Source organism: Myotis lucifugus, unplaced genomic scaffold (assembly GCF_000147115.1).
Source record: "Myotis lucifugus unplaced genomic scaffold, Myoluc2.0 scaffold_108, whole genome shotgun sequence".
Lineage (NCBI taxonomy): Eukaryota > Metazoa > Chordata > Mammalia > Chiroptera > Vespertilionidae > Myotis > Myotis lucifugus.
The window spans coordinates 3,288,695-3,301,931 of record NW_005871156.1 but is presented as its reverse complement, the minus strand read 5'-3'; the positions used below and the strand labels follow the sequence as shown (position 1 = coordinate 3,301,931).

At 40.9% G+C, this 13,237-nt stretch overlaps 1 protein-coding gene across 3 annotated transcripts in view; it reads left to right on the top strand.

Moving 5' to 3' along the window:
• Positions 1-13,237, top strand: part of MEIS1 (Meis homeobox 1) — a 132,200-nt gene that overhangs the window by 102,710 nt on the left and 16,253 nt on the right. For all 3 annotated transcript variants that reach the window (XM_006092995.3, XM_006092997.3, XM_023757450.1), the window contains exon 9: positions 6,531-6,607. In XM_006092995.3, the coding sequence (XP_006093057.1) occupies positions 6,531-6,607 (77 nt within the window). The remainder of the gene's footprint in view (positions 1-6,530; positions 6,608-13,237) is intronic.

The following is a 13,237-nucleotide window of genomic DNA, read 5'->3' as shown; positions in this document are numbered from 1 at the left end:
GGAGCGTTGGTGGAGGTTGAAGAAAGCAGGTGGGAATCCTGTGACTTCCTTCATGGTGCTCCAGACACGTTTGGCTTCTTAGCCAGTGCCACCCCACAGTTCTTTGGCTGCCAGCGTGTGAGGATGCAGGACTCCACTGCTATGCATTCAGGCTGTGTTCTGCGACTGCACAGCGCACTGCTTTTGTAATGCAAATGGGAGGCACAAAGTGTCTCTTTGATAATGTGCAGTCAGAAGACAAAAAAGCATTCACCGAAACAGTAAAACTAATTCATAAAGCTGGAAGACAATAGGGAAGCATTATGGATTTTTTTAAAAGGAAAGAGTATCCTAGATCAATGTGATTGCCACAGTGTAAGCTATTCATAGTCAATGTGTAGGGGGAACATGGCCGCAAGTTTGTTTAAAGTGGGAGAAGTTTTTGTAGGCAAAAAAATTTTTTTTATGTTAAAACAAATATAAATATATTTGGTTAGCAAGTTTCTGTTTATGGTCTTCGAGGTCACATACATAGCTAGCTTGTTGTTTTCATTTAGATCCTCAATATTCCCCAGTGACAAAAACTCAGGAGAAGTTTTAAAAGAACACAGAGAGCTAATGGTTAAAAGCCATATGGTGGATTTTTTTTTTCTTTTTGTGTCTTAAAGGGAGTATCTCTCCATCACATACCAGAGTTTAGCTCAAGGTCAACTTATATTAATGCATTAAACTTAGCTGTGGAGGAGGCAAAGGGCTGGAGGAAAAAGGATAAAAGAAGTTCCGAAATGGTTCCTCCAACATATTCAGCCAAGCAACAGAAAACTGCCTTGATAAGGGTTATCTTGGACAGTTGCCATAATTCCTCCTGTTAGATCAGCTCCCCGGGTACCTATTCCTATACCTTTTAAAGTATAGCATGTAACATTTTGCTTGAAAATTGCTTCCACCTCTATTGCTTTGTTATGGCTGTTTTGCAGTGTCGGTCTAGAGGCACTTCCGTGTCACAAGAAATTACTAATCTGAGGCTTGAGAAGGGGCAGCATAGCCTTCCATTATCTCACCAGCGAGCTCTGTACAGGATTATTTTCAAATTTTCTACTGCCATTACACTGCGCGGTTAGAGTGGGCAAGGCAGCGAGGGAGGGAACCTTATTGAAACTTGGTTACCAGGGTAGATAAGATAAAGTTCATCACTGTCTTGGCATCCACATTTGCAGTCAGGGTGGAACCTTTGATGAAAGGGGTACATTTGGTCAAGGATACTGTTAAGATATAAGGCTGGACATTTTTCATCTGTGTGTACTGTGGCGTTTCCCTTTTCCCACTGACGCTCATCCCAAAGAGTCTGCTTGATTGTTCAAATAAATCCGTTTTCTTCCAGCATAATATAAACTTGTAAATACCAGACAACTAACATCAGAATCGCCCCTCCCCGATCCCAGCCGCAAGAAATAAAACTGGAATTGTGCAGAGAGAACTTTCTTTAGAAAGTTGTAATTTTCTTTGTCACTTTCTATTCTTTGGGGCTGATACAATGACAGTTCCGACTTAACTTTGACAGGAAGGCATATGTAGATTTTTTTTCTTTCAGACATTCTTGATTCCTACTACACAGGACATACATTCCAGAAATCATTTCACTCTTTGATGGGGTTTCTAAGCCATCACTGCTGTCCTGGATCAGTATTAGACGTTGCCATGCAGATCCAGAAACACATGAAGAGTGGCAGACAATTACTGTTTCAGCGAGAGACGGACACTGGAAAGGGGAAGTCAGGGTGTTGATTTCTGAAATCGAGATGACCATCCTGTGAGTCGTTTCCTTTAGCTGGGGTTCCAGTACCCACAAGCCACTTCTCTTCCCTTTGAGTCCAGCAGCTCTTCTCTCCTCCGCGGAGCCAGCCTCATACTTGTGTGCAGGTTTAATGCCGGGAAGGAGGGTCAGCTCTACCCATACATAATCACTGTTTTATGGCTTTCACTCATTCCTGAGGTGTTAATGCAGATCAAATGGGAAACACTCGAGAAAGAACCCTTGCAGCTACCGCACAGCCTAGCTCTCCCGGCTCAATCGTTAATTCTTATTGTAAGATCTAACGGTAATTTCGTTTGCTCTCTTAATGCCTTGCCGTTCTCCCAGTGGCCCTTGCATATCCTTTCTCAAATTCCCATCTTGATCAATTGTTTGCAAATAATTAAGCTTTTAAGAGATAATGGCATGAGGCTAATGTACACAACCAAGGTGAGGCCTCCTGTCCCTGTCTATCGGAATGGTCAAATTTGCTCTGATATCCCCAAGTGATTAGGTTGATTGCTGTATCTGGCAAGTGCCATCCGTCTTTCCTTCACAAGAACCTCCTGATCTCTCTTAAATTAGTGTCCTTGCCATTCAGGTGCAATAATAGCAGAGGTGTCCAAGGGAATGGCAAGGGGTGACCTAGCCCCTTAGTCACAATGGTTTGGAATGAAATTCCCATTTTCTTCCTAAAATGGCACTTGTCTTTATCTCTTTTGTAAAATGATGTCTACCTTTGCCCATCTTATGGCCTCACTGGCCCTGGGCGGAATGCACCGGGGCTTTGAATGTTTGTAGAGCAGCCTTGCCTGTGGCATGTTGGTTTTTTTGCCTTTTTTTTTTTTTTAAGTCTACAAAGGAATAGCTCTTACTGTCCACAGAAAGCTTAGCTGGTAAAGATGCATAGGGTTTAAGATATTTAAACATACTGGATTTCAGTTAAAAAGCCAACTTCTTTGTGAATTTTTGTCTGGCTGTAGATTAGGTACCTGAAGTCATGGCTTTCATGTAATACTAGTAGTAATTATAGATTTTTTTCCAGGGAATTGAAGGTTTGTGGAACCCCCAAGGCCAAGGACTAGGAGGAAGAAAAAACAGTATGCAGTTGACCTGCCCCAGACAAGGGTGTAGGAATTTTGTCGATACCCTTTTTCCCCGTTAACAATGACCAGATTACTGTGACATTTAATCTTGTCCAGGCTTATTCATTTTTATTAAAAAATATATATCCTGAACAACTGAAAATGGTTTAATGGAGACAGAGTGCTGGGTCTCCATAGCTTGAGGCTGCCTAGCAATTATGCTGCATGAAATTAGACACAGTTTGTTCCAATTACTTAAAATCAGATCACATGAAAAGTGACAGAGGGGAAAAAAGGGTAGAACTTTCTCATTTTATGATATTTAAATTATGAAATCAGAAACTGCAGGATGTGAAAAACAATCTAAATCTGCACTGAAACTTTGAGGGCCATCTGATTGCTCTTTGAAGCTGTAATGATTCAGGTAATTTTAATGATCCAAAGAGAATTTTTCTGACACCACTTGCATAAATAAAATGTGAATTCCATTTGCTTTGTAAGACTAGATCTAAAACTTGCTCAGAAACAGGCATGCAGAAATATTCTTGAAAACACAGCACAAATAAATGACTGTGACAATTCTCAATTTTCAAAGTAACTAAAGGTAAGTGGCATAAATATTAATTTTTATCCAGTTCTGGTCATACTATTAAGATACAACTAACAATACAGAACAACGGTACTGCCATCCAGCTATAGTAAAGAGAGACTATTGACGTGTTTGTTAATTCTACTGAAAATCACTGAAAGAGATTTTCATAGGAGCCATAAAACTATACAAAAATTACAGAAAATGTTCCAGATTGGAAACCACTCGTGTATATCGGCCTACCACTTTATATGGCAAATACAGTACATTTTCACTTAACGTCATCAGTAGGTTCTTAACCGTTCATCAAAATAAAGCATACCGAAACCAATTTTACTATCGGCTGATGATGTAAACAAGAGTCAAGTTCCCACAGCATCTCATCAACGTTGTAACAAGATGACATTGAGAGAAACGACTTCATCCAGGGACCTGCTTAGTGCCAATAGCTGGATGCTTAGATTTCCGTATTTCAAAATCAGGCTTATATTCTGTAAGAATTGCTAGCCTGGGTAACCTTTAACTTTGATGGCTCTTAGCTGACAAAATTGAGAATTAGAAAAGTTGTTCCTTGTTCAAAGTCTCAGTGAGTGGCAGCATAACATACAATCTGATCGGGTCATGTGCGCCTAAGTACAATTCTTCAACTAGTGTTGACATGGAACTACTATATACCCACTTTAATTCTATTCATCGGATGAGAGATTCATTTGCTTGCATTGTGTGGCAAGCCTTTATGCTGTGGGAGGTATGTTTTAAACCTTGGCGTAGAGGATTGCTCTTAGCCCAGAGGATTGCTCTTAGGCCAGTATCCAATCGTGAGCTTTTTGCCTGGGTGATTGGCACTGTGTTGAGTAGGAAGATTGTCACATGATCTTAGCCTATTATGAGGCTTATATACTTTTATTTGAAAAGAGTGGGTTGACTCACTTTTAGGAGTGAAGTAAGGAAAGTGGTGTTATGGATCTCAAATTACATTGTTTATTCCTCTTGTGGGCTTTGAAAAATTTTTATTGTACCTTTTGAGGTTGCATCTGAGTGACTATCCCTTTATTTCACAACTATTTACTGATTTTCTGTTCTGCTAGTCTGGGATTTGAGAATGGTGAACAACAAAGGCATGGGCTTTGGAGTTGCTAAATGAGTGGGTAGAGACACACCAAGGAAATGGGTAGTCAGAACAAGTGTTTGAGAGAGCATTGCTTGCTGTTAAGGAAGAAGGAAAAGACTGGCGTGAGAGTGATCAGGTGGGCAGGTGGAGAGTGGAGTGGGTAAGGCTTGGCATTTGAGTTGAGACACGAAGGTGACATTGGAGCAGGGACCTGAGTGGTAGGGACAAGCTTGAGTGTTGAAAGGATAGAAAGGAGGGTTGAGGTGGGGCTGAGGAGAAGGCCACCAAGGCCGAGAGGTGGGCAGGGCTGGGGAGTGGCGGGCCTAGCAAGCCCTGGTAAGCAATCTGAAGGCTTGGGGGCAGGGGCCAGGAGTAGAGATCACATCCCTCTTTCATGGTGAAGCTTAGACCCTGGAAGGGAAACAGGAAATATCGCTGAGTGGTGTGGCTGCTGACCATCTCTTCCCCTGGTCAGTATCCTCACCTGTAAAACAGGAGGGACAATCGATTCCATTTATGTCCCCCAAAGGAATATAATGGGGATTAATTACCATCTTGTCTCTAATATACTTGGAGCTCTTTACAGAAAGGAACTATATTCCATGAAAGCAAAGCCTTATTCTAATTGTGTATTTATTGATTAAGTGACAATCAAAGACAATGCTTATGGGAAAAATTGCTACATCTCTGCCCTCCGCCAACGAATCCCAGGTGTATAGATAGAGAACATATTCAAAGGTGCATATAAGAGCATTAAAGTGGTCATTAACGAGCCTTCTTAGCATCTAATCAGACATTATTAATGAGATTAAAAGCTATGTTAATTAACATTCAATAGACCAGAATTCAGTTTCCTGTGGCACAGACAGTTAAATTGAGAGTTAGGGGTGCCCTTTCCCACCCGTAAGAGAATAGGCTGTTGACTATCAGAACAGTTTTTATCTCGGGAGAGTTTACTAGAATGCAGTGTTTCAAACTAGGCAATGTCTCCATAGATGCACACCGTGTCCTCAGCTCCTGCCCCAGGCTGTAGGAATGTATATTTCCGATTCAGATATAGTTGATTATTGAGCAAAATGTATTTGTGCCCAAACTCATTTCAGTAGAATTCCAAACATTCTTACAAGAAGGTACGGATTTCGCTTTATTATCTAATCCCGTAATGCTTTTTTATCCTGTTTTATGAGGAGCATAGCTGGGCTTGTTCATAGCATGCAAACTATGCTGGTCTTTGACCTTATATTGGCCTATGTTCAGAATCCCAGCATGTGTTGACATTCAGATAGGGAAACAAACTTTGGTTGAAGTGAGTTTGTTTGTGCTTCTCAGAATAGCTCAGAGGAACAGTGGATTAAAAATGCACCCACTTTAATTCTGATATTTGCATCCAGCAATATGGTATTTGGAGGGAGACTGTCATGCTATCAAAGTGCTTAGTTGCTGGAGGCCTTAGCTGAGATGGTTGGTCCAAAAGGTTCTGCTTTGGGAGTCCATGGTTCTAATAAAAATATTCCATCAAGGCGTGTACAATTGTGTATGGTCCAAAGGGCTTGTCTTGATTTTTATCCTATAAAATACAGTGAAGACCATACTGAACTTTCCCTGTTTGCAGCAAATAAACCTGTTAAAGGATAAACTCAGTATCAAGGTTCTGCAAGTATCCTAAGGAGCTATTTATACACTTCACTAATCTTTGTAATTGGCTGTCTTTTACTGCCATTAATTAGATGATGTAGTATTCCATTAATAAGAGTGACACACCTCAGCATTTTTACCTTTAATTAGACTTCGCTAGACACTTAGGTTATTGACAAATAGCCTAAATATTCCTTGACGTACACGTCTCCTGTTTAAAGAGCATATCTGTGTACTATTGAATTCCTGGCCCCTGCCGTGGCACCCGACATGGGATGTGCACGACCTTCTCTGCCCACAGTACACGCGCACACACCTGTCTGTTTTGTTCTCTTCCAGCACCCTTACCCTTCTGAAGAACAGAAAAAGCAGTTGGCACAAGACACGGGACTCACCATCCTTCAAGTGAACAATTGGTAAGTCCTTTGGTTTTGTGTTTGCACACAATCTGCTTCCCCCTCCGGCGACCTGCGGCTCAGGTTTTGCATTAAGAAGACACACCCAGGTCAGCTTTTTTCCCTGGTGGCTTGTCCGATCCAAAAGTGAAAACAAGCTGTGGAGTGATGGGTGAGAGTCTCTGCTAATATGGAAAAGAAAGCAATGCATCACTTCCCCCTCCTTTATTAACCGTCACTTGCTAGGCATCGTCTAAGTCAGTGTTTAATTCACCTTCACGATGGCTCTGTGAGCGTATCCCTCTCTATGGCTCCCTTCGCCCCCCTTTTCAGGAAAATCGATTGAAAGAGTAATACCATCCTATTTTCTATGAAACAAGAAAATCCACCATCACATATCGATCAGGTTTTCAATTCATTGAATAACTAAATTTAGTTAGATTTTGTTAGGGCTGTGCATTCAAGGGACACCCCCCCCTTTTTTCCCCTCTTATCTCCTGTCTTTGGAAAAGGAGAAATTACTTGTTTCTACTTTGAAGCTGTTCAAAACCTGATGCGCCTCAGAACTGTTTCTAAATAAATGTGTAAATTCCCGATGTGGGGAGAAGCCGAGATTATGTACCAAGAATCAGCCAACAATATTCTGGCTTAGTGTGTGGCGTATGCGGGGAGGCTTTGAGAGAGTAGGATTTATTACCCTTTGTGAGTGTGCTGAAAGCCAGGCTCCCATCGTCACCCAGAGCTAGTGTCATATTTGAAGGGTATTGAAACCCAATATCCTCTGAAACGAAGTGTATCTAATTAATTGTCCTAATATTTTTAGATTAGTGTTTATGATGGGGGAAACCTTATCCTCTTTGAAGTAAAATCCAGAAAAGGCCCAAAGCCTGGTTGGGGAAAGCAGAGAACTGGGAGTGCCAGTTTGCAGACAGAAGTGTTTCTTTCTGTTCAATAAGTGTCAAAGATTAATATTACTGAATCTCTGATTACATGGCCTAATCCATTTTGGTGAATAAATTCGTTCTTGATGTCCATTGCACCTCTATTAACAGACCCTTCTCTCTGTTAGAGAGCCTGGGAGCCTTTGGGAGAGATTTCAGATATATTAAACTCCATTACAGAGAATGTGATTTCTGTCAATATAATTCCATGTATTCTCCAATTTAGTATTTTAGAGATAACAAGCTCCTTACAATATATTTGCCTTTGGAGGATTAATTTACAAAGTGCACTATCTTCAAGACACAGACAGACTCACATAAGCTGTGCTTGTCAGGGTTATCAATTTCTCTGACCTCACTGCAGCCTTGGGAGATCAATTTTTTGCAGCCCTTTTAGCCAAGTGGTTAGGGAACCAACAGAAGACACGCTGTACCGAGATGTGTTACTAGGAGTTGTGTTGCTGCTGAGGTTTTTTGGTTGCGTTTATTTTTACCTGCTCTTGTGTATAAATTTTCAAGACTGTTGATAGTATGTATTTGAATGTAGTCTTTCAACTTGTTTTGGAAGTTAGTATAAGGTAGACCATCAATTTTGCATGCACACCTAAATTCATATATAGTTTCCAGGTTAAGCTGATGAGGAGGCAATTTTAATACAATGGAGGCTGCATAAATATCTTATTTCCCTGGGAAACGTTCCCATTCGAAGGCCAAGGAGTGGCAGGGCGAGCTCTAATTAGAGAAAGCAAAGCTCTGCCATTCAGGGATCTATCACACATGCCATCTCTCTTCCTTCTCAGTGTTGCTAGCAAACTTCATCCATAAACACACATTGTTACCAGAGACTAAATTCCAAGACAAGTTGCTTTCTACAGGTGGACAGACTTATGGCTATTCCTGTAGATGCCGGGGCAGGCAGGCATTCCCGCGACACCAAGCTGCATGCAATTGTTATTTCCTTAGGTTCTAGGCACAGTGATCACAATCTGACTGCTTCAGTTTTGCAATTAGAAAGGGGGGAAAGGATCTTAAAAACGTGACGCTACATAACATATGATAATTTTTCAAAGTATATGTAGACTTTACCCTAAACTCCACCCTGCTACTCAATTCTGCACAGGTACATGACTTAACAATCACTTTGACTTAGTTACTCGGGACATGAGCATAGTTCTGACCCCAAGTGGCCCCGTGTCTGTGCACGTGGTCTCTCTACTTCTACATGGAGTTAGCAGTGACTTTTGCTTGCACTTCATTGCTTCGGATTTGGCAACTGTTCCAACTCTTCTAACAACTTGGTTTGTGGTAGAGAATTCCCCTCAGCTAACTCAACGTTATAAGAGATATTGCTTCTCTTATGTTGGGTGAATAATGACATTCCCATGTTTGATTTGAGTTTTTAACGGTTTATTAATTCCACCCACACTTTCTGTTGAGGAGCTGATAATAGATTTCTTTTTCTTTAGGGTTTGGGTAGGAAATATGATGCAAAAAACCCTGGGATAACCCAGCTGGTCCTCACACTAGGATTACCTGAAGACTAAACAGGAGCATAACCACTGAAGTAAAATGGTTTTCATTTTACTCTATCATAATACAAATCGCACAAAGCTTTTCTGAGAGCTTGTAAACATTTTTCCTGTATTGAGCATCAAGCTCAAGTTATTTCCTCCGGGAAATAACAATTTTTGAAAAGAATCTTCATTCCCTTTCACTTCATTTAGCCACAACATTTAAAAATCTGTCTTCCTTCCTGGATTTCTTAAAACTTGTTAACACACATGTACATTTTGTACAAACTATGAGTCACCATTGAAGAGATTTAATAAAATGCTGAAGGGCAGGTTGGGTGCAGATCAGTCATAATTATTGGCAGCAACATGATGTATGAAAACACACAGTCTGAACGTGAAAAATATAAACGCATGTCTGGTTGTTAGCTTGTCATAGAAACCCTGGCCAATGCAGCCATAAGTTAGGTTTTAACTGAAAAATGAGATGAAAAAAAGTTGGGTGCATTGTAATGGTTCTTTCATCTCATTGCTGACCTGATTCTATGTTTATTTAACTGACATAGGTGATATATACTATCGGCCTTGGCTAACTAGGGTCAAAGCATATGGTGTTTGGGGGAAGAAGAGAACAGGGATAATTTCAACAATAATCTAAATGTAAAACGAGACAGATTTGATTAAGAGAAAGTTTGAATTAAAAGGACTAGCTGTTATAATTTTTATTTTGTTTTACCTGCCAGAATGAAAACAGAGAGGAGGAACCTGAAAATGACTGGTATTAGTACTTATAGGAATTGGGACCTAGGATGGAATGTGAAATGTATTAAATTTATTAGGTGAGACATCATGGGACAAGTCTGTGCCAATAATTTTTTTGAGAATTCAGACAATAACGCAAATAGTTTGGGTTAAAATATTTTTTTACCTAAATTATCTAAGTATTTGAGGTAACTGCATGGTTCTTAAATATCAAGTTCCATAACTAATTGCCTAAATATTTCCATCTAGCATGCTGTGATACACTTACACTTGAAGCATACTAATTTTAGAAATATAGTATATGCTATAAATTTGTGTATTCTTCTTTCTTTGCTGCCTCACTCCCCATTATGGTTTGATCCAAAAATGATAAATAATAGCATCTGGGGTTTTGTCCCTTTGTTTTTTCATTGTTGTTGTGTTGTATCAGCAGTGAAAACATATTACTCATATGTTGAATGTTGTAATCATTTAAACAGAAACTTCTTAAAATTTGAGATTAGATGGTTGTTTGAGTCTTTAAATATTTAGGTAGAACTTTAAAGAAAACACATACATATCACCAGATAAGGACCTGGCCAGCTGTGGGTCTGCCTCAGGCCGGCCTGTAGTGTGTGGGTTCTTCACTTTGTGCAGGAAGGAAAGATTGCATAGTACAAGCCCAGGTGATTTTGAGAGTATGTTTATTACAGGTGGGGACAGTGAAACAAAGGAAGGACTTAGGGTAGAAGAAGCAACAGGAGAGAGCCACACACACACACACACACACTCCACACACATACACAGTTAATACTTGGTTCTTTTTTCTTCAGACCAACTTTATTTCTTTATGTTGAGAATGTGAGTGTAGAATGGTCAAATGAAAACTGCCTTATATGTTTTCACAGCAGTGTTGTAGACCTGGGAATTGCACGTGATGAAAACGTGTGCCTGTGATTGTAGCTTATTTGCCGGATGCCTCAGCAGAGTTCTAGCCGAGGGTGCGCTGAATACATTTTACATTTCTTTGTTTACTACTTCTCATCCCAACATTTTCCCGTTAAGGCTTAAGTAGAATGAATATTCCTATACCCTCTAAGAAGGCAATACAGATTTTAGGGTGCAAGTCATATAATGTATGTGAAATACAGTATGTATGTGGAGAGAAAAACCACTGTCCAGCGGTCAGGTGCATACAATCCCAAGGAGCATCCTGTCATCCGAGGTGACACTTTACAGAAGTATCTCAGCGCTACCGGTCTCAGGTTGAGTACACGCACCAGAGTTTCCTAGTTGCTTCATTTATTGCCTGCAGAACTGCAAAGCATTCAGGCATCACTTCCCATTCATTCCTAGTTGGGGGGAAATGTATGTTATCCCTAGAGATTTATGCCACTGGCAGGTAAAAATGTAAACTTACTTTTTTAAAAATAGGATCTCCCTTATTATTATAAACAGATTCAACTGGTAAAGGTCAGGTTTCTTTCTGAGTTATGGTAATCATGGAGCAAATACTTTTATAAGTAATCAAAGATCCTATAAATATAGGTACCTGCACAGATGTAAATGTTAAAACATTCACAAATTATCCTTTCAACTTCTGTGATCTAAAAATCAATAGGGGGTCATAGGGTTTCATAGAATTGCTCTGTTTTTTCTCCCAACGTAATTTAATAATACATTTTACAGATGTTGTTTAAACATTAGCCACAGATTGTTTTGTCAATAAAGCTAAACAGAGGCATGACACAAAAGCAGGAGAAACAGATGTAAAAGAAACAGGGCACCGTGCAAGGGGTACTGGGCCACTCGTTTGTTATTCGGCTACAGAATGAAAGTGCAGGGTGTATGGGTGTGGACTGATTTCCCTTGCCTAGGAATTACCTAGGGATGGCACAACTTCACACACAAAAGGTAATTTTATTAAACAGGTGACTTAACATTTTCCCTTGAGAATTTAAGTGTAACCTACATTTAAGGTAGATTTCGTAATAGATCAATGGAGTAACAGGTGCAGTATCCTTAAAGGAAGGAGCAGAAGGAGATATAAATATGAAAACCCTCCAGAACATTTTGGAATGGGTTGTTGTTCTTCCAGCCACAGTTAAGTGCTAAGCTTTTCACCTTGAGTGTCAATTCTAATAATATTACCTTTACAGGCGCTCACTCCGGGCTTAGATTATAGCAATCAGTAATACTCACTAGATAAAATACTGTCTAGTTGCTCATAAGAAAATATTGAAATCAGTCAAAAAATGTTTAGCTTGCATATTGCCTGAGACAGAGCTGGCGCGGGGCCAGGCAGGCAGGGTGTTGTTGGGAAAGCTGAGCAAATAGCTCGCAGGGAAAAGAGCTGTGAATTTAGAAACCTTCAGGTATTGTCATGTCAGAGAGTCTTAGGAGTTCAACGGAGACACTGCTTTTGTGTGCAGATTTTAAAAATGTACAACAAACAATCCTCTTTGAAAATGACTCTGTGAAGTAGAGTTTGTTATAAGTTTCATGCCACAAATTCACTCAGAAACCCCCCTCCCCACCCCATGTTAAATCCCATCCTTATATTGTGAAGGATGGAAACCCTTGAGCAAGGGGTGGGTGTCGGCCCTCTGTTGGGTGCAAAAGGCCTGCCCTTCTTCCAGGGGACCTTGAGTGTAGGCCAGAAGAGAAATGGGAAGGAGCAGGAGGCAGGGAGCTGGACCTGAAATCCAAGTCCTGTTTTGTGTAGCCGCTGTCTCCTTCCGCCCGCATTCAAAGCCAGTGAGTTGAGTCGGTACCACCTGAGGGTGTTTTTCAGGACCGCTTAGGGCTGGGGTTCAAGGGAGGCCCAGAGTGCAGTGAGTTGGGAGACTGATGTACCATCATGAGCCCCGTGCTTCTGAATACCTGTGACCCCTTTCAAGGCAGTGGGACCAGTGGCTGGGTGGTTGACGTTGAACATGGTGTGTAGATCAGCAGGACTGGCTACAAGTCCTAATTAAGGCCCATTTGTTGTCTTCAGTGTCTTGGCACAAGCATTTGGTCTGAGAAATGGAAAGAACTCCTTACATGTCATGAGACCTGGCAGGGCTGGGCCCGACTCCCATGTTCTCGCAGAGAGCATGGGAAGTGAGGGGGCTGAGAGGTATCAGGGTCAAGGGGAAGAGCCCGCATGCACAGGTGGCTAAGGGACAAATTCCCCTGTGAGCCTCATGACAACATACAACTTACACAGGAGAGAAAGGGGAGGGATTTTCTAGGCGAAAGAGCATTGCAAGTCAAAACATGTCATCTGTTCTCCCCACTCCTCACCAATGAGATGCATGTCCTTGATTGAGTCATTCTATCTCCATGGCAACAGCTTCTTCCACCTTCATGGTCAGGTAGGACTGATTACTGGGACTCAGCCTCTTCCACCTCTAATGCTCTCCAATGGTTGGCAAACTCATTAGTCAACAGAGCCAAATATCAACAGTACAACG